General features: G+C 41.6%; 1 protein-coding gene and 1 long non-coding RNA gene across 4 annotated transcripts in view; one reads left to right on the forward strand and one right to left on the reverse strand.

The window, feature by feature from the left end:
* The window catches only part of phkb (phosphorylase kinase, beta), a 128,248-nt gene that overhangs the window by 31,640 nt on the left and 74,081 nt on the right, over nucleotides 1-22,527 (reverse strand). For all 3 annotated transcript variants that reach the window (XM_031309134.2, XM_031309142.2, XM_031309152.2), the window contains 2 exons: nucleotides 6,449-6,504; nucleotides 5,927-6,020 (listed from right to left, as the gene is read on the reverse strand). In XM_031309134.2, the coding sequence (XP_031164994.1) occupies nucleotides 5,927-6,020; nucleotides 6,449-6,504 (150 nt within the window). The remainder of the gene's footprint in view (nucleotides 1-5,926; nucleotides 6,021-6,448; nucleotides 6,505-22,527) is intronic.
* Nucleotides 627-15,935, forward strand: LOC118494667. The gene is made up of 3 exons (XR_004896789.1): nucleotides 627-717; nucleotides 10,846-10,849; nucleotides 15,922-15,935. It is a non-coding gene; the product is annotated as an uncharacterized LOC118494667 (long non-coding RNA).

Here is a 22,527-nt window from a genome sequence, read left to right on the forward strand (position 1 = left end):
CCACAGTTCTATGTTTTCGTTTTAAAACACATATCTTTGCTAGATTTACACCTCACATCCACACTACTTCAGTGTTTCCGGCCCCTGAAACGGAGACATTTGGAAACGCTATTGACCTCGTTTTAGTTTGAAATCTCTGGGGTTGCTTTGTAGTCTGAACGGGCAGAAACGGAGACCTTTAAAAAATGCTGACGCAGACACCCAGGTTCACTTCCTGATTGGGTATTATCAGTCCGACGTGCCCCCCCTATTAGGTGATCCTTTTACCGGAAGAAAGCAAAAGACATCAGCCTTGACTACAGGTGGTTAATTCAACATGGATACCAAGTTATAGCCATTCCTGATTTTATTGCCTATTTTTCATCACTGCATGAATTGCAAGGGAAACAAATAATGTTTAAGGCATAGTACTGTATAAATAGATTTAAGCCTCTATGTCATGTCCATCAATAATAAATAAATAGAAGTTTCTGAGTCATGAATCTTTTCTTAGACTCAGTAGTAGTAGCATGTTCTTGCTTCCCGGCACACACACCAGCCCTTGCAGTAGTGGTGGGTGGATCGATCCAAATATCGATAATACAGATACCAACACTGGTATTAATATTGATCGATCAATACCAGTGTAATCAGATGGATACTTTAGTTTCTCTCCAGTGTGCACCGCTGCGGTTTCATCAAAGAGGCGGCCTGGCTGTCTGTGTCAGTGTCAGTGCCGTTCCTGTCACAGCGTGGAGCAGGCACACTTTGCTCCTCCTCCCCCCTCTTGTGATTTGATGTTGTACCGTCACGTGACTCGGCGGCGCCAGGCAACCAAGCAAGCAACCAGCCAGCCCTGGCAGCGGCCAGCACCACACACACACAAGCAGAGACGGAGCAGAAGAATGGCAGAGAGGAAGAGGAGCGCTGTGTGGCTATATTTTCAGACCAAAAATGAAACAACGGCAAGCTGTATAATTTGTAAAAAAGTCTGTAAGATACAGTGTTCACACAACACATTTATACAAGCGTATGCAAATTCTGTCCTGGGTTTTAACTTATTAATAATCTAAAGGAAAAATCACAAAACCACTTAAAGGTCATGAGAATTCATTCAGATTTAGCAATTTGATAATGCATCCTCCTTAATTATTAAAAAGTATCGGTATCAGCGATACTGGCCCTGTATTTATTGGTATCAGATCGATACCAAATTTTGCAGTATCGCACACCACTACCTTGCATGCCCAGCGTATGTGAATGGTCTGCGGTATGTTTATAGGCATGTTAGTATGGATAGAGAGTAGTTGTGAAACGGTGCTAAAGCGCTAATAAGGACAGAGAACATTACGTTTTAAAACGAAAAAGTGGAAGTGTGGATGTAGCCAACTTTGCCTGCTAAAGCCACATATTAGCTGGCCTTGTATTTTTGCATAAAAAAGGACTGCAGACATTGACCCTCATATTTGTATTCACATTAGGAAGGGATTTCTTCACAGCCAGTATGGAGAGGAGAAATAATTTCAGCGGCCAATAACTCTTTAAATATAAAGGTATTCCAGTATTTGTCAAGCTGGGCCTTCTTACATTTCTGTCCATTATGACTGTTAGTCATGATAACATTTTAGTCACCAAGTCTGATGGACAGATTTGGGAAATGAAAGAACTAGAGTTATAATAACAGTTTACGGTTTGGAAAATGACAAAAAACGATCTCAAAACAGAAAATAGTCCCTAGGAAATCCCTGAGGCTATTGTTGAGAACTGCATAACACAGTACATCGACTTCCTGTTCAACTTGTGTGCGCACACTGGTTTGTTCACTTTTAATTAAACTTGCTTACATGCTGGAGAAGTAGTAGCAAATGCGAGAAGATGGTTGGTGTCTCCAAGTTTCCGAATTGCAAAACTTAGAAACAATGTAAACACGGCAGTTTTCATCAGAAACTCTGCCAATGTACCATTAAGGCAGACTGACGTTGTAGCTAATCGCCCTACAACTGTGATGATGGGACTACTTTCTGTATTTACTTTGTGTAGAGACAACTATTTCTGTTATTTCTGAGCTGTGGCAGTCTTGTATTGCCCCACATTTTCCTAATTCCTGAGTTATTATAACCAATAGTCATAACTGACAAAAATAGAAGAAGATCCAGGTGGTAAAATGCTGGAATTTCCCTTTAACGTCTTTTAAGACCTGCAGTCTTTGTCTAGAGTGTCTTTTTAGGACCTTATTTGGATGACTATAACTGTAGCTTGTAACAGCATCATGCGTGAAAGCCTTCAACAAACTAAAATGTTGTCCACATTGACAATCAAGATATGGAACTGGGAGAGAAACAGCTGAAAAGAAGGCTATTTTTGGGCACCGCAGCGTTTTGCAAGGGGATTAGCTTTAGGGTGTACAGGTGGGAATAACATGTCGCAAAATGTAATTGCCACTTTCCCATTGTCAAGCAGCTGTCAACACAATCAAAAGGCTGCGAGGGACGAGGTGAGGCGAGGTAAACAAACGCAGCCCGCAGCACTGGAGATGGCGATGACTTCCGAGATAAACATATTCTGTCGAGGAAGAAGCGTCTTTCTGGGCTTGGGTTTTGGATTTTAATATTCAGCACAGCGGCCGCCGTGACTCACAATTGCATATCCATCGGAGAGGCTGAGCACCACACAGCAGAGCGAGGCAGAGGGAAGAGGAGGAAAAAGGCAACAGGTATGACAGTTCAAAGGCAGATGATGGACCTGGAGGGGAGAGTTGTTTGGTGTAACAGACATATCTGGGGCGGGGCAGGCTGTAGCACCTAGAGGGGAAATAGGGTTAGAGAAGCGGATGTGACGGATATAGCAAGAGAAGGGGCAGAAAGTAGAAAAAAGGGCCTGGAGGAAAGAACACAGCCCAGAGAGATGACATGACAGGAGAAATTGTTTGTTTATCGAAGGTGACGTGGACAATAGACGCTACATAACAGACATGACAGATGAGGGACAGATGCTGGGGAGGACACCGGGGTTTGAGTGACGGATATGACAGAGGAGAACAGAAGTTGGAAGGAAGGGAGTGGGTGGTGTCACAGATATGACAGAACAAATGGTGTAATCTATATTGATATCAGATAACCACATTGATTTATTCTGCCTCACCGAAACCTGGCTGGGCCATGACGAATATGTTAGTTTAAACGAAGCCACTCCTCCCAGTTATAATAATACCCAAATTCCACGAGGCTCAGGCCGAGGAGGGGGAGTTGCAGCCATATTTGACTCAAGCCTGTTAATTAATCCTAAACCTAAACTAAATTATAACTCGTTTGAAAGCCTTGTTCTTTGTTCTGTCAGACACCGCCTACCAAGAGTCTGGGTCTGTCTGAGGTTTCTTCCTAACAAAAAAAAGGGAGTTTTTCCTTGCCACTGTCGCAATAGCTACTGCTAATGCTTGCTCTTGAGGCAACCACTGTAATAGTTGGGGCTTCGTAAAGTACAGAGTTTGGTCTAGACCGACTCTATCTGTAAAGTGTCTCAATTCTCGAGAATTGAATTGAATTGAATTGAAATTGAATTAATCTGCTGTTGATGAAAGAAGCATCTCATGAAATGTTCAAGAGACTGTAAGTTCCTGACACTGAGTAGCTTTTTTCTGTTAATAACCAAGTAACCAAACAGATGTCATCTCATTGAAATCTTTACACACACAAAAGATGGGCAGTACTTCCATCCAAGTGAAGTCCATTTTTTTTTTCAGACTGAACTGAGTATTTGAATATCAATCTTTGAGTTTTAGCTCTTAAATATCAAGTTACTTACAGTATGACTTTGGTTCTTAAAGTTAAACCTTCGAAATTCAGATTTTAAATGACTGATAGGCAACAAAGATATTGGAAAACAAGGTGGGAAATGTTTGTTGAACAAAATATAGATACATGTAGGTTGTTGTTTTGCTTATCTTTAATAGCCAGAGTACGTATCACAACGATGACACCTATTAGGCTAATTCGAATTCCATTATGTATTATCTCAAAACAGCTGTTTCTCTTAATTCTTCACAGTTTTCAAAGTTACTGAGATTACATCCAACTGCAGCTTACAGCTCTTTCTTCTATTCTCTTCAGCAGCAACTCATCTGCTTCTTCAACCCGTTCAACACTCCCAACTCGTCAAATACGGACGCTTGGTCAGTGGCTGTCAGCATCAGATACCGATGCAAAAATCACCCTTTAGTGTCTGTATGGAACGCACTGGGCATAGGAGCAGCTCGACCGTGACGCTGTAAGATGACGTAGTATTAAGATGGAAAGGGATAGTGAGTAGAATGAAAGACCGAAAATCTGCGTAAGGAGGTTGGTTGGAGTGGTGGATGGGTCAAACAACACAGGACTTTTACCAATCAAAAAGTGACGCCAAGAGTCTCAACCAAGCACATCTAAACATGACGTTAAAGAAGACTTTCTGTATCAATAACAAACGCCAAAGGTACTTGACCAAGCATCGCTTTTTGGCGATGAGAGTGAAAATGTGTTGGCTTCTTTTGACCTCCAAGTATTCAAATGGAGGAGTGGAACAGTTGTTAAGGTATTGATGGAAGTGATTTCAAATCAACCATTCTGAATACCTCAAGTCTTTCATCTCTTACCAGCAATTTCCACTGGATGCGGATCGTCTGCAGACCGGCTCCGCTGCGGAACAGCTGCATGCTCCGCCGTCTGTCAATACCCACCAAGTCTGGATTTGTTGCAGCACGGCTGCGGCCATGACTGACAGCTGTAGTCACGAGGACCCACAATATTTCGCGAATTCACGTAGAATAGAACCACAAAACCAACAACAGTTTGTTTCCATCCAGAGGAGTAGAGGGGAAACTACTCTGAGCTGTGTTTTCAAGGTGTAGTGCAGGGAAATATGATCCGCCGTGAGCACGGTGGATTTTACTTTGAAAATTAACCGGATTTTTATTTTGTTTCTGTGCTCGACTTCCTGTCCCGCACTATCTGCCGTGTGCTGAATTGCTGCACAGCTCTCCGGCGTCCGGCAAAAATAGAAGCTCTGCGTATCTGCTCTGGAGGGCTGGGACCGCCGGAGCTGGGACGGAGTTGGGACGCAGACGTTCTGCAGTCAGTGGAAATACACAAATTGACTTTAATGGAAACCTAATGACTCCGTCGACGTTCCGGAGACATTCCGCAGACGTTCCGCATCCAGTGGAAATTGCCGGTTACAGAGCTGTTTAACGTACCCTTCCGAGAACATATTTGGAAAGCCACTCAGCTCAACACATCTGCAATTTGCCGGAGTGACACAGTGACGGCTCCGCCATTATGCTGATGAATCAATATGAGCAATCACTGTTCGACTGATCAATCACTTCAACCAATCTTGCTGTGATTGATGGGACAATCAGGAGGAAAATCTTAAGAGCAGGAAGTCATGGACTGACAAGCAGATGGAATGACAGAGCTAGAACTACTGTGATATTGACAGCTAACTGCTGAAATGTAATCTGGCTAACTGTAGTATTGATTTGTGTAGTTGTAGTGGTGGTGTTGGAGCGGCATCAATAATCTTTTTACAGTTTCCTCCCCTCAAATTTCCATCCAGTCGTTCACTGTAAACAGGAATGACTAGGACTTTCCTTTTTCCAGTTAACGATGGGCCAATACACCAAGCACAAAAGCACTGCAGCTAATCATGCACGGCAAAATCTCTGCAATCAGTGAGGTTTCAATTGACCCAAAACCTCTCTCACAAAAACCCAAAACGGGCTGACGAAGTCTGATTGCCAGTTACATGATCGGCTACTGCAGCGTGACTTTAGGTTGTGTTTCTCCATTAGTTTAATGTGTTTTAACTTTTCACTGGAGGCTGTGCATTTTTCATCGGCTCCCCCTGCAGTACCTGTAAACACCTTGTAAACTTGGTGACTGACCAATGTGTGACCAAAGTGTGCCTCTGTTACCTTGACTAGTTCCTTCTGAGGCCAGATCTGGATGGGCTCCACCTGCTGGGGCGTCTGGGTCTGAATGCCATAGGTGTTCAAAAACACCTGAAGTCTACACACACACACACACACACACACACACACACACAAGGATAATGGATTAAATGAATGGATAAAAAAATAGGGAAAATGCAGAAAGTTCAGCTGGGATTAGTGTACATGCATCTTGAGGGGGAGAAGAGAAACTGTATAAATGTTGCCTTGATGCTGAATGCTGCTGTGAATGTGTACTTAGCACAGATAACAGGCTGATGGTCACACACACACACACACACACACACACACACACACACACTCTTACACATGTATCCAAACGTGCAAACACACACGAACCCACGCGCACAATGAGTGACAGATGATGGCAGAGCTCCAGCTTTATGAGCTCACCACAATTACAGCACTGAAAGAGCTGGCCTGCAACACATTGAGACACACACACACACACACACAAATATATATAAATATGCACACACACATTACCTCTGGCTCTCTGCGATCAGGGCCACATGAATCACAACATCATTGTCTATGGGACCCTGTGAAGGAGACAGAACACAGAGATTAATATATTAATATATTAATACATGATGCATCAGTGGACATTAGTGTGTGTGTGTGTGTGTGTGTGTGTGTGTTTGTTTTCTTTCTTGAGAATGTTCCTCCTTTGGCAACACTGTAAATGTTCACTGGAACTAATGCAAACCTGTTGAATCTGTGTGGATGGATTATAAACATTTAGATCCAAGTGCTCGTTCTATTACTTCTCAATCAGCCCGCACACATCACTTAGTTCAGATTTTGTTTACTAGGATTGACATTTTATATGTTAACTTAATGTCCTTTATTTGGTAATGCTGTACATCTAACACCCATGGCAATAAAGCAAACCGGAAAAGAACTGAACTGAAAAGAATTGATTTGGGTGTGTTTGTGAGAAAGAGCTAGAGAGAGAAAGAGAAAGAGAGAGAGAAAGAGAAAGAGAAAGAGAGAGAGACACAGAGAGAGAGAGACACAGAGAGAGAGAGAGAGAGAGAGAGAGAGAGAGAGAGAGAGAGAGAGAGAGAGAGAGAGAGAGAGAGAGCGAGAGAGAGAGAGCGAGAGAGAGAGAGAGAGAGAGAGAGAGAGATAGAGAGAGAGATAGAGAGAGAGAGAGAGAGAGGAAGAGAGAGAGAGGAAGAGACAGTGGTTAAAATCAAGATTCAACTCACTCCTTTATAAATTGACAGTCTGTGTTATTGCTACCTCCTCTCTCAGCCAATTTAAATGAAAGTAAAACTCTGAATAACCAACAAAGGTTGATGAGAGACGCGGGAGCGCTCGGCTGGGAGGGAAGGAGCTGGGAATGAAGGACTAGGGAGATGAAAAAGGAAAGGAAGAGCAGAGAGGGAGAGAAACATGAGGCGCCCACACAGTGAGATGAGTTGAAATGACATGAAATAGAGAAGCAGAATACAGAAAAAAAGAGGTAGAGAAGCATGACATTTATGATTAATAAAAAAAAAGGCCAATTGCACAAAAACTATTTTAAGAATATTTTGATAACCATTGTAAGCTTTTTATTAAGTAGAAATCCTGGGCATTTGCTGCTTTTCTCATTTTAATTCCAGCCTAAGGCTTAATAACCCGCGGGAGAAGTGACTATGACTAATGGTCAGACAAAGTCAGAAGACAGACAAAGTCACTGGGCTATGGTAAATCGTGGTGGGTATTTGGCATTCATTCATGCTACAGACTAAATGATTAAAAGAATAATCGATAATGAAATACTTATTAGTTATTGCTTAGTCTATATCGACAACGTTCCACTTCTGTGACTGCTCCGGTGCCACTGGAAATTCCGCCTGATATCCCTGTTTTCGGCGGTCCCCTTCCTCTTCCTTTGTATTGGCGTTCTAACCTCTGGTGGATTTGTGAGGACTATGGTTAACTGCTCCTCAGATCTCTGCAGGGTAAATCCAGACAGCTAGCTAGACTATCTGTCCAATCTGAGTTTTCTGTTGCACGACTAAAACTACTTTTGAACGTACACGTTCCCAAAAACAAGTTCCTTCCTGAGGCTATTTTGCAGAGGCACCGTGGCTCTGTCCGGCGCTTAGCTGACTGTGATTGGTTTAAAGAAATACCAAATAACCAAGAGCACATTTTTCTCCTGGGTTTCCTCAGAAGGGTGGCTGGTGTCTCCCTTAGAGGTAGGGTGAGAAGCTCAGTCATCCGTGAGGAGCTCGGAGTAGAGCCGCTGCTCCTTCGTGTCGAAAGGAGCCAGTTGAGGTGGTTCGGGCATCTGGTAAGGATGCCCCCTGGGCGCCTCCCTAGGGAGGTGTTCCAGGCACGTCCAGCTGGGAGGAGGCCTCGGGGAAGACCCAGGACTAGGTGGAGGGATTATATCTCCAACCTGGCCTGGGAACGCCTCAGGATCCCCCAGTTGGAGCTGGTTAATGTAGCTCGGGAAAGGGAAATTTGGGGTCCCCTGCTGGAGCTGATCCCCCCGCGACCCGACACCGGATAAGCGGACGAAGATGGATGGATGGATGGACGTTTTTCTCCTATCTTTTCCTGGCAAAACGAGACTAGTCGCTGCCCTGTAAGCCATCATTAGATTCCCACAGTTTATGCTGCCCAGCTCACTTTTACATGAATTTAAAATTAAAGTAATTTGCCATGCCACACAAAAAAAAAAAAAAAATTCTGTCTGGCTGCCAGGTTTCTGTTAAAATCACAAAAACAACACATCACAACCATACAGAATACAGCTGATGGTATTCTAGATGTTTCTTATAGTTAGCAAGCCCCAGGAACAGACAGAACCATCAATAAACTGACTGATCCTACTAACATGTATTGTCTTTGTATCCAAAGCCTGATATATCTTATTCCTCTGTGCCATAGAGCTCCATTTTCATCCAAAAACTATTAAAAACACATCAGTGAGCACTGGATTGTTACACTGGGTGACATGATCCTTAATTACTATAAATACACACACTGTAGCTTATTTTGAGTCAATCCCACACACACCATCCTGTTGCTGCAAATACTCACTAATGCACCAAATGTGTATTAATCCACAGCTGAAAATAGTCCTTGACAATCACTATTTGCTTATTTTTGAGCAATGTTTGCTTAAAACTACGGTGCAAATGTGTTTTAGGAAATAGTTAAGGCTTTTTCAATAACTGTTTTTGTGACCTACAGTATATTGTTTTAAGATTTACATCTTCAGGATGAACAAATGGGCTTGGGGCGGAGAGCCACAGACAAGGTAGGGAATGGAAAGTATTGAGACGTTAACTAATGTATTGTTGTTTTGGTCTTTTCATTACATTTTTTGACAAAAAAGTATGCAGACTAACACCAGCTTTGATGTTAAAATTGTAGCATTCTTCATCTCCACTACATCATTTCGACACCGTTAACGCTTTCTTCACACTATCACTCTGTCACAACGCAATAAAACTGCACAGTGACTATTATAGAAGAACCAAAAAGAGATAAAATAAAAGAATTCATGTGCTGTATACTACATGAAAAAGTTTTCTGGCAAGCCAAGTCTCCCCAAAATGAGGTAACATCAGGGAAGAAGGAACTAAAGCAATACAAACACATTGCTTTTCATTGCTTTCATAACTGTGGCCCATCAGGGAGCCCATCAAGGAAACACTTTATAGCACTACAGCAACATACAGTCACAATTGGCCAGAATGGAGCAACACATCACTCATGTTGCCTGCAGTGTGAATACAGGGTGTGAAACAACATGAAAGAAAGGGAGAAAAGAGGGAACGAGCTGTCGTTTGAGAGGTGTTTTCTGCAGTAATCTCAGAACTTTTGGGCTGGTGGACAATCAGGAAAAATACAGACAAGAGACAACACAGTTGTTTGTCTTGTATTGAAGCACCTGAATACATCACACAGAATAAATCACATGCAAATGAAGCAAATATTTCAGAAAGAACCTTGAAAAGACAACCTGCATTTTTAGATTTCTCTTACAAAAGCCAGTTTTATGTTTTTGGAACAGAGAAAAATGGTAAATACCTGTCACTATTATCTTCAGCAAAGAAAGACACTTTTAAAAAAAAAAAAAAATTAAAATGTGTGTCTTTTTACTACTACTCTAATTCATTATAAAACCTATCATGCGTGTTAACAAGTCTGCATTTATTTCTTTCGCTTATTACTATCCGAGAGTTGCGCATTGTTTTATTTATGCACATGTAAATGTCTACCTGTCCTTTGGTGCCTTTCATCTTCTCGATCTTTATTTGTAGAAGTACCTTTCATATGTGTAATTTATATCTGTGTGTGTGTGTGTGTGTGTGTCTGTCTGTGTGTGTATGTGTGTGTGTGAGAAAGTGAATTGTAAGCAGAGACGATCATCTTTATTGTGCTGAGTGACGGTCTATTCAGGGCCATTTTTGAAGCAGGCAGCAGCTTGTGACTCACAGGAGCAGCAGCCTTTCATCTTGTTCTCATTGTGGGGATGCACGCACACACACACACACACACACACACACACATATATACACTGATACATACATGCACACACAACACTTTTGTACATGATGGCACACAAGCACTGACACCGCATGCCAAGATCCTCAGATTCATAGTCAGTGACAGAACACAGAGCCAAGGAAAAACACACACAAAAAGGCATGCTTGTGGATACACACACATGCACAATCCGGGAGCCATTTTGTTTGGTTGATAAGAGCTGGTTTCAGCCAACAACCTCGTTATCATCAATCAGAGAGTAGAGAGTGAACAGAGAGAAGGGGATGGCTGAGTAGAAGAAACACACGAGTTGAACACAAATCCTTCCTGATGAATGGGGGAGCAATGGCTTTTAAATGCTGCGATGCAATTCTCTCATTAAGGCTGGTCTCTGAGCAAACAAAGGACACATTTGGCAAAAGAGAAGATATGGAAATGCATAATGGAGACACAGGAGAACTCCCCCTCACTATTGCTCTCTACTCCGTGCACCGCAGTCGAACCTCAGCGACAGGCAACCGCAGAGAGGAAAATGAGATGAAATGTTTCTTTAAACTACCTTTTTTAAAAAGCACCCGAAAAACATCAATGTGACCGAAACAGTGCAGAGTCTGAGAGGAAAGGGGGAAATAAAAGATGTGTTGTTTCACCATAGGGGCTCTGCTGCAGACTGCTAAAAGGTAGTTAACTAATCATATTGGACCCTGAGTGTACCTGATGCTGCGGCCACTGGTCTGATGTCAGCACAGCACAGGCCACACCTAACAGTTTAAAAAGCTCTGTAGCACTCCATGGAATTGGATTTCAGACTAATTAATGGAAAGAGGACAAAAAGCTGGTAGAGCAAATGAGCTGCCACTGAACACAGGCATTTAAAGTTCTGAAACTTTAATAACTGTAAGCACTGTAATACACAGTACAAAATGAGATGGACTGGTAATGGAGATGATGTCCAAACAGTAAAGCAGATATGATGAAAAAAAAAACAGACATGCTTTGACCCTGTCTTTCATGGCTCTTAAAGAAAACGGATGTGAGTAAAATGTTTTTTTGCTTGGAAAGAAAACATACTTAACATACTTACTATGCTGTCTCCACCTACACATTAAACCTACACGCTAACCTTCTCTTGTGGGATTCAACTGGAAACTGTAGTAGAAGGCAACAAGGCATGCTTAGATGAGTGAGCCACAGAAATGGATTGCACCACTTCAACATGAAATAACTCCTGGAATGCACTCAACATCACAGATGATATCTAACAGTGTACAGCATGTATCCAAGAGGGAACTTGGCTGTTGGGCGATCAGTGGGGTTGGCAACAGAAGGGTTAGCATATCATTGATCTGACTGAAGAGGTTTATTTACTGTGACATGGCCAACCAGAAAATGTAAATGTACAACTGTAAAACTGTACATAAGACCATAAAACCAACATCACTGCCAAAATAGTCTATATTCATGAGCCACCGGAAATTCCGCCTGATGTCCCTCTTTTCAGCCAGATGTCCGTTTCCTTACGCTTTCTTTGTGTTGGAATTTTAAACTCCGGTGGATTTGTGAGGACTATGGTTAACTGCTCCTCAGATCTCTGCAGGGTAAATCCAGACAGCTAGCTAGACTATCTGTCCAATCTAAAACAACCTTTGAACGTACACACGTTCCACCAAAACAAGTTCCTTCTTGAGACTATTTTGCAGAGGCGCCGTTGCTCCGTTCAGCGCCGCCCAAGATGATTGTGATTGGTTTAAAGAAATGCCAATAAACCAGAGCACGTTTTTCTCCTATCCCGGAATGCTGTGTGGACTAACCAGACCCTCCTTTGCAGCGCTGTGGAGGAAGGTCTGGCAATGAGACTACTGCTGTTACTACTCTAAGGTGGAGTTTAAGTATTTTTGCTTAATTTTCCCGTAAAGATTCTTCATTCAATGATGAAGAATAGGTGGATAACTCATTAAAACCGTTACAATTAATTTGTTCATTTAATTACATTTAAATACAATTTTGTATATGTTTCTGTTCAATATAATTTAAATATGGAGAACACTGGCTTTGGCATTGTTGTCAAAAAATATAGTATTTCAACTTAGCATGTTGTCTTAATATCTGTTCTGTTGGAATATTGTGGACATTTCTTGATTAAATACAATAAATGTATTACATATTGGATCTTTCAAGTTTTACTCGAGTACTGTACTTATAAGTACTTGTACTTTTTTTTCAATCCACTTTCTACTTCTACTCCACTGCATTTATATGTAAGCTTTAGTTACTTTACAAATTAATATTGTTACAAACATTCAAAGAGTTCATTATTATCATACAACTTGTGCATAATGATGTAGCCACCTTACCTAATGCTTTAGTTGATGTGTTGTTCATGCATGAGGTCATGAATGAGAAGCTATGAACTCATGTCAATTCCTGATGATTCATAAGATATAAAGGAATGAAGTAATGTACAAATCATGAATTAATTCATGCATGAATTCATAATTCATGTACCCTTACTGTAAAGTGTTACCATAACTTTAGTTCAAGCCTGTGGCAGCAGTTCCAAATAATTCGTTTAGTGCCATGCAATGAAAAATACCTTTTCACAAAGTTTTTCATAAGTTCAGTGGGTGCATTTTCCAAAAGAATGATCTGAAAAATAATGTGGGTCCCACACGAAACTCACTCAATGTCTTTTAATATTATTTCTTAGATATGTAGGCTATATACCAAGAACATTCATGAATATTAACTGAGATACCTCATTATATTGTGAGCAGTAGGCCTGCGTGTGCTGTTGGCAAAATGATGTCTAATCTGTCTGTGTCTATGTCTGACCTGGGCTGGCACATGTTCACGTTAAAAAGCGTGTGCGTGCACGAGCACTATGTCATGCGCAAAGTGTCCCGGTTTTACTTCTGGGAAATCTGGTCATCCTATCCATAACTGCTGATGTTTAAACAAGCCATGTTTTGCTAACAAGTTCACTATATCAACTTAGTCTTGTGTTTGCAGCTATTTTTCGCTGCCCCAAAGTGGCCAAAGAAATCTGTTAATGTAGGCGTAAGCATATAAATGACTAATTTACGTTGAGGTTTTGAATTTCCATTACTTTGTCAAGTCTTGTTTTATGGATCAGCAGGACCTGATGCTCTCTAAGTCATAGTACAGTATGTTTCAGCTTTAAAATTTGACTGCTCTTCTGAACTATTCTTGCAAATACACGGCACCGAATATTAAAGACGTGCGTACCAAAGAGAAATCCAGCTCACCAGCCCAGAATATTGAATATCTAAACACTGTACACAAGAGGGCATGGGCAGTTTGCCACCAAGCAGAACGTGTGCTCTGTTAGCCTGAGGTTTAGGGGTGAAGTAGAAAAAGATCATGCAATCAGTGCAGCAAGCCTGTACAACTGCACCAATCATTCATTAAATCATTGAATACCACTGAGTTTTTGCCTAAAAGTTTCTTTAGTGACTTAATATGGAAATAAAATTCATTTATTCATGAATTAAGCAGAACAAAGCTAAAGCAATCCAATGAAGTATTTAATATGAACTTGAGAACCCTTGTAGGAGTGTTTATAAAAAAAAACATGCCGTTCAGGCCATCAGTGAAGAGGGATGTGGTTATAGCAGGAACTTGCAGGTGGCTGGACGATTATTACACACATTGAAGTTGTGCCATGAGCTTTAAATATGGAAATGAAAACAATAGAAACCCAGCAAGAAAGATTTTAAAAGGTTCACTGGGTCCTTCTGGTCCCATATGGAGCATCCTGCAGAGTTTGGTCCGGTCCAATCCGAGGCGAGTTTATTTTTAAATCATTTTACCGTCAGCATATATGAAAGGACTTCATGTAGAAAGGGGCTTAATCAACACTTAGTCACAAAGCCAAATGATACACTGGGACACTTGACCACAAATAGGAATTGCATAAGTCTGTGCCAAAAGGCCTTTAAGAAAATCTTTGTGCAGCCAACACAAAGGGCTGCAGCAGTAAAAGGACTTTGTCTACACCTGAAAAACAACTACTCAGCACTCCTGCTGTCTCAGTACTCTGCTGAGCAAGGCTTGTCTGGGCCAGTTTAAAAAATGTTTATTCTTAGATGATAAAGCTGCTGTTATTTCATCGTTTTATCATAATGAAAAAATGATGAAAAAAAGCAAACTACACAATGAAGAGTCCTCTGTTTAGCCAAAGCCTCATCCTTCAAATTGTTTCACATTCATACAGTTCTACCTGTTCACCTTAGGTTCTGCCCACTACAACCACAGTCTGCCAGGGTGAGGCCTATATGATAGTAGGTATAGGGATATTTTATTATTAACCGCTGTACGGTTCAGAGAGCTGGCGAGTTGTCAAAACAGACATGAGGAGAATGGAAGTGTTCCATAATGGATGCCTCCGACGAATATGCCAGATCTTTTGGCCTAATAAGATCTCCAACAATGAACGGTACAAGAAAACGGGAAGCCGGAGCATCACCAAGGAGATTACGCACAGACGCCTGAGATGGCTGGGACATGTGTTGAGGATGGAGCAGGACTGCATCACAAAAGTCACCTTAAGATGGACACCACCTGGCAAAAGAAAACCTGGGAGGCCCACAACCACCTGGCGCAGAACTGTGACACAAGAGCTGGAACAGATGAACCTGTCATGGGGAGAGGTCCAACATGCTCCCAGGGACCGGATGCAATGTAGAGTGCTCATTGAAGTCTTATGTCCCATAGGGGATGAAGAGGAGTAAGTAAGTAATAGGGATATTTTGCTGATTTAAATCCAGCTCTGTGCCATAGTAGTGTGGGCAGGGTGTGCAGATGAACGGTGTTAGGCCTCCCTCTGTGGTGCCAGTGCACGAAGCTGGAAGCAGCCGAGGTCTGCTGAGAGTGCTTCGCATCATCCGGCGGGTCTCGGCAGACCTCCACTGCTCAGCTCAGCTGGGAGCTCCCTGCGCTGCGGCCATGGAGGGAAGCCACACTGTTCATCTGCACACCCTGCCCACACTGCCATGACACAGAGCTGGATTTAAATCAGCAACATTTCTCTTTAAGTCTTTATCCCTGGTTGTCACTCACATATACAGCAAGACTTTAGTATATGTTCTGATATATTATAGACTTGACTACTGTAAGGTCATCTACCCTGGACAAAATAAACATTTTTGGAAAAGCACGTCTTGTTTAAAACACTCCTGCATGGATTACCCAGAGCTTGTCATTTTGACCATATAACTCCACTCTTAGCTTCACTAGAATGACCTAAGAATTAAATGCTCCTCCTAACAGATTAAGTATTACAAGGACTTGCTCTGCCATTAAATAAATATTTTGACATTTTTGGAAATGCGCTTTTGTTATGTGTCTCATGTCTGCATGCTAACTAGAAGCTACTGCCAGGAGTTTATTACCTTAGCTTAAAGTGAAAGACTGAAAGAAGGGGAAAACAGCTAGCCTAGCTCTTTCAAACGGTATAACAAAGTCTGGTCTTCACCTGGCCAAGAAATAGTCCATTTATAAACCCACATAAAACCACAACTTCTTATTTTTACACTTAGGTTGCTTTACGTATTAAACAAACGAGATATAGTATATTATTGAGCTTTAGAGGTGCTGGAAGGGGGAGTTTTATAACATTTGGACAGAGCCAGGCTTGAAAGTTGTTTCCCCCTATTTCCAGTCTCTATGCTAAGCTAAGCTAACCATCTCCTGGCTCTAGTTTTATACTTAGCATGCAGATATTAGAGTGGTATCAATCTTCTCATCTAACTCTCAACAGAAAAACATTTTATTATCCCCTCAATTGTCTAATTGAAGAGGCATTCAATTGTCAATAGTGTAGGAGAGTATGGGTGCAACTCAGGTTTAGATCAGGCCCAAGGTTATTTAGCTTTAGGACGTACTCACACTTGGCCCAGTTGCCTTGAACCGTGCCCGAGCATGATTGTCCCCCCTCCCCACTCCCCTGCTGGCCTGCACTTACAAGGCAATAAAACATTCAGGGCCAGAGCACGCTTACATTATTACATTGCGGCCTTACAGCTTACTCGCCGACTACCATTCCCGTTCATCTGTAAGGAAAGAAACAGACCCGGGCCCACTTAGCGATGATGCTCAGACACTGATGCGTACAGTGCCAGAGTCCAACCGAACCGGGCCAGGGCACGGTTTAGAGCGATCACACTAGTTAAAGGAACCAGACTTTGAGGTGAAACACAGGCACAGTTTAACTGGGCCAAGTGTGAGTTCGCCCCTTAGTGAGCTGTCAGATTAGTGTTACAGGGTCAAGAGTCTAGCAGTTACAGTGCTTTGAGTGCTTTGAATTAGAAGGTTAACTTTTGCATGGATTCTGATTATGCCTTCAGTCTATTTCACTGCACCTGAACTTGTCCGTTACAAACGAGTGTTGCAGTCCGGAAGTCTCTCGCTCTTGCCCTGCTAGCTTTGACTCCTGAGGCAAGTTGGACGTTTCTGAGCTGTGTTCTTATCTGTTTTGTCTCAGTCTAATAACACTGTCTGTTCCCACTGTGTGTAAATGTGCGTATCAACCTCAGGCACTTCTCTGTGACAGGAAGAACAAATACTACTGTTTACCTACGCGTGCACGAACAAACACACAGAATGACTAATGAAAGAGATGCATTAATAAATAGAGTTGGCACACATCTGTCACGAAAACCAAACACATTAGAATAAATAACTCCTTGACTTCATCTCTGCATGAGCAGAGAGTAGAGACGCACACTCCTGGAAAGAAAGACACAGATCTGTTATTCAACCGCAATCAATTTCATGACAGCTGTTACCTTTGCTGCTCTAGTTAACACCGAGACTCAATGACTACTCTGCAAATTTCAAAGTTGCAGATTACCACATGGAGAGAGTGGTAGCTACTCACTCATTCACTGTGCAATAAATAAATAATCTACTCACATACATACCTGGACACTCTAACTGCTCTTAACTGCTAATTTATGCTAAATGTCTTTTATTTATTAACTGTATAATAACACAATACTATACACAGTCCTATATATCTATATATTTATCTTTATTTATCTGTAGTTTATTGTTGTTTACTATTTGTTTACTTTTTGTAAAAAATATTTAGCTAAAATTTGTATTGTTATTGTTATTCTTATACTGTATTTTTTGTACCTCTTTATTTAAAGAGTGTTTTGTAAGCTGCTTAAATCTGCTGCTGGAAGTCTAATTTCCTTGCGGGAGTCATCCCAAAAGGATGAATAAAGAGAAGTCTAAGTCTGGAAATGGATTCCAGAAAAATGCATGTGACCTGTGCTGTGGCAAAAAAACAACAACCAAGAACTTACAATGCACACAGACAAGAAGGTGGAAAAAGGAAATGAAGGAAGTGTTAAGATGGACGAACTGAGACATGCTGTTGACGTTGCTGTTGACGTTGCTGTTGAAGTGCTATGGAAGATTTCCAGCTGCAGGAGGGACTGGCGGTGGTCTGCAGCAGGCCCCTCAGAGATACAGCTGCACTAAATCTGACAAAGTGAAAAGCCATTGGCCAGAGACCGCTGCTGTGAGAACAGAAATGAATTCCAGCTCCGCTTCATTTGACTTTTCCCTCCAAAATTAAAAGCACTGAGTTGTGACACGAGATGAGATGCGTCTGAGACTTTTCTCTCTTTTTCTTTCATTCCTCCTTTTACTTATTTCCTTTGTATCCTATCCCGCCCTTATTTTTCTTCCTTCTTTCTGTTCATTTTCTTTCCTCTGCTTTTATTTCTGCTGTTACTTCTTTCCTTCCTTCCTCTTGCCTCTCCCCTTCCTTCCTTCAATCCTACCTTATTTTTCTTCTTTCTTTTTTCCTTCTTTCTGTCCTCTCTTTTTCTTTCCTTCCTTTCTTCGTTCCTTCCTTCCTTGTCAATCCTACATTCTTTCCTTCCTCCTGTCTTTCTATTCTTCGATCCTACCTTCTTTTCTTTGTTCATTCTTTGTCTTTCCTTCTATTTCTTCTTTGCTTTCTTTCTTCCCTTTTTCTTCTTTTCTTCCTTCCTTCTATCTCTCTCACTCTGTCTTTCCATCCAGATGTATCTTCTTTCCTTTTTACCTTCCATCTTTCTGTCCTTCTGCCATTATTTTTTTTCTTTCTTTGCTTTCTTGTTCCAGCCCTTCATTTCTTTGTTTCTCTCCATACTTCATCCCCTCCTTTCCTTCCCTATGTCTCTTTCTCTGTCTTTTACTACCTCTCTCTGCCTCACTCTGTCACTACCTGTCTTCATTCCTCTCACTCTCTCGGTCTCTCTGTCACTCGTGTGTCTCACAGGTCGGAGTAAATCGTCCACAAAAAAGCATTTCTCAGAGTCAAACCTCAGACGTTTCTGTCAAAACACCTCTGCCAGTAAAACGATCCAGACTCAAACACAGGGTGGAGGTGACATCAAGCAGCAGTAGATTTATGTACTGTACACAGCTGTGAGTCTGTAAATCAGGGAGCCGACAAAGCCTCACCATGTGATTAATGTTGTGTACTGAACGGAGACTTCATGAATTTATTTTTTTTACCAACACATTTCTTTTCTTTCAGTTTCCTTCTCTTTTTTTAAAAGAAAATCTGTTAACAGTTATTTAGGAGGGTTTGTCCATGAATTTACTATGTTCTGTTGTATTGCCTGCTGTCTGTTTGAAAATAGAAGGTACAATAAAAAGAATTGGCAATTTATTAACAGGGGAGGACGGACCTAGTTCGTTCTGTTCACCTGCGACTAGCGAACCAGCCTATCGACGACTCTTTCTTTAATCCCCACCTGAGCTCTGCTACTTCAGCACCACGGACAGCGCCATGGATTTACCAATACACAGCACAGTTAGGCTACTAACTAACTACTACTAGACTAACATATTCAACTAAACATCCCCTCTGCCCTCTGCTACTAGGGGATGGATTGGTGTGGGGTGGCAGGTTAACAATGGGGAGATACATTTTGGTCATATTGGCTACTGTATGTAAGTATGGGCTGAAGGATAAGGAATAAAAAATATAGGGAAAATGCTTCAGCTGGGATTTCGTAGTGTACATGCATCTTGAGGGGGAGAAGAGAAACTGTATGTGTGTAAATGAAAATTGCCTTGATGCTGAATGCTGCTGTAAATGTGTACTTAGCACAGATAACAGGCTGATGGTCACACACACACACACGGTCATATTGTAGACACGTCTTGTTCTTTCCCTCCAGACAAATGTTTTCTTGTACCTATATTATTCTTATTATTCTATTCTATTCTATTTATTATTATTATAATTATATGTGTGCAAAAATCTAGTAACTAAAGCTTCTGAAACGTAGCGGAGTAGAAGTAGAAAGTGGCATGAAAAGAAAAGACTCAAGTAAAGTACAAGTACCTCAACATTTGGACTTAAGTACAGTACTGGAGTAAATGTATTGAGTTACCTTCAACTACTGCCTATAACCACCATACAGTTATTTATGAATTGATTGATTGATTGATTGAATGAATGACTGACACTATTTCCATAGATAACAATACTCTATTTTCTCTTCTAGCTCAACATGTAACCATTTAAATGAAACTCGGAGTGAAAAAACCAAACTTGAGCTGAACTCAGCGAGGCTCTGCGACACTGTTCCCAGGTCAGATCGCTCCCAGTGTGTCGGCTGGCAAAGCGCAGCACGAGGGAGGCAGCCTCCAGCCAGCATCACATCACAAAGGAATAACACATTCAAAGACTTTCATAAAGTTAAAAAGCAAGCCTGGGACTTTATCCACCACCGAAAAAAAAACAAAAAAAACTATTTGAATGAAATATAATCCCTTCTTTTCATGCCCCTACACAGACGAATGCCTCCGGGCTCTGTATCGTCCTCCAGAAGTTGGTTTCTGTGCAGCTCAGAGATTCATATTTTGATGAGGGTATTTCAAAGTGTCAGGGGTTTAACAGAAATATGTTGGGGAGGGGGGGGGGGACATGAAAGAAATGCTAAGTCATTTTCAATCCGGGCTGTTGGAGAGGAAAATGTCTCGTGTACGTTTTTAAAGTTGGATCTTTTCAAACGGTCATTTGGTGGTATTAACGACGAGACCATGACGAGAATCAGTCGCACTTATGGGTCGAGCACAATTGGAGGAGGGGGAGGTGATGAGGCGGGAGATTGATTAAGGGAAATGCTTCCAGTCTGACAACACAAAGGAAAAAGAAAGAGATAGAAATGGAAAGACCGACACAGAGGGAGGGAGACAGATTGGGGACGGTGGAATCACCTCAGAGAAGAACTGAGTGAAGAATTGGATTGCATGGCGCTGGTCGGTGTAATTGTAAAGGCGCCCTGACTGAGAAAGCAATACATTGCTCCCCGGACTCAGCTCAGAAAAATGATCCTCCGCCGGAGAATTCTTTATGAGTAAAGCAGAAGAAAAATAAATAAATCAATTGATATTAAAGGCGAGGCACGGTGTGAGCTACAGGAGCCACAGCGTGTCAGAGCGGCACTGTTTGATATTACACCCGGAGAGCCGTGAAGGCTGGGAAAGATAAGTGGCCTGATTACTAACGCCTACGTGTGTGACGTGTGGGCATAATGATCTACTGCAGGGAAAAAAAAGGAAATTACATGCAGCCACATATGAAAATGGAGTTGTACAGGTGATGTTTTTCTTTCTGGTTGTGTTTGTGTGTATGAGAATGTTATTTTTAATGAGTTCTAATGGACACATGTAGCCCGACAATGACCATGGAACAGAAATACATCTCTGTGCCACTAACATACACTCAGATGTACACACAGAAAAAGAAAACGCACAACACCCATACACACATATTTATAAACTTTGGGAACAGATGGGCATTATGGTTCAAATGTGTTCTCTAAATCAGTCTCTCTTACACACACGCACACACGCACACACACACACACACACACACACACACACACACACAAATGCTCTAAAACTGCTCAACAAATGAGCAGACTGCAGTGTTAAGCTTGCTGCCAGAGGAGCAGTTATAAACCGGTCCCCACACTTCCCTTTTAGAAATACATGACACACACTGAGAGCCACGACTTAGTCAAATGGGTTTCTATTAGTGAAAAGAGTGCACAGCTGTTATTACAACAGGGTAGGGCTGCACGATTATGGCCAAAATGATAATCACGATTATTTTGATCAATATTGAGATCACGATTAATTATCACAATTATTTGTTGATTTTAACCAAAACAAATGTTATTGTTTGTACACAGCAGGTAACGTTAGCCTACTATTAGCTACAGTAGAAACTGGATTAAACACGGCTAAAATGCTGACAGCTAAACGGTGTAAAGTGTGACGGTATTTCTCTGTTGAGGATTCCAACAGCGGGACGTACAACAGTCTGCTGCTAAAGCTATGAGCTAAAAGACACAAACTAGCACTGGTCACTGCTGTTGTCTGAAAAACAACACAGACGGGACAAAATGTTGCGTTTACTGGTAAACTGGTAAACATATTATATTTTTGACATAATTATGACCGACTGCTATCTGAATTTTCCTCACGTGACTGTCTACATCTAGAAACGAAGCTGCGCGGTGCAGGGAACAACTCTGATTGGCTCATGGAGGCACGTGATCATAGAGTGGTTTACGAAGCGCTAGATTGGCTTTGAAAAAAAAAAAAAAAAAACTTTGATACGGAGCGTTCTATGAATGGAATGACGCATTTTAAATATCGCTCGTTCACGCAAATTTGATCGTGGGAAGCCAAAATCGTGATCGTGATTAAAATTCGATTAATTGAATAAATAATTGCAGCCCTACAACAGGGACATGTCATGCCATTCGTCAACAGCAAGGCTATGACATGTCCCATCCATACGCTTACACCGAAATAAAAACTCATGTTATACATTTAGTCAGACTCCTAACATGGTGGCATATTAGCACAACCTCGGAGAGCCTTGGTGAAGTATTGAAAAACTGCATTTCCTGCACGCTGACATCATCTATCCTCATGGGAGATGCTTTAGAAGTTAACCCACCTAAACCCACAGGTAAGGACAAAAGGTGATTGCTGCATGACTGCTCACATCATCGTGG

This window comes from Sander lucioperca, chromosome 3, assembly GCF_008315115.2.
Source record: "Sander lucioperca isolate FBNREF2018 chromosome 3, SLUC_FBN_1.2, whole genome shotgun sequence".
Taxonomy (NCBI): Eukaryota; Metazoa; Chordata; class Actinopteri; order Perciformes; family Percidae; genus Sander; species Sander lucioperca.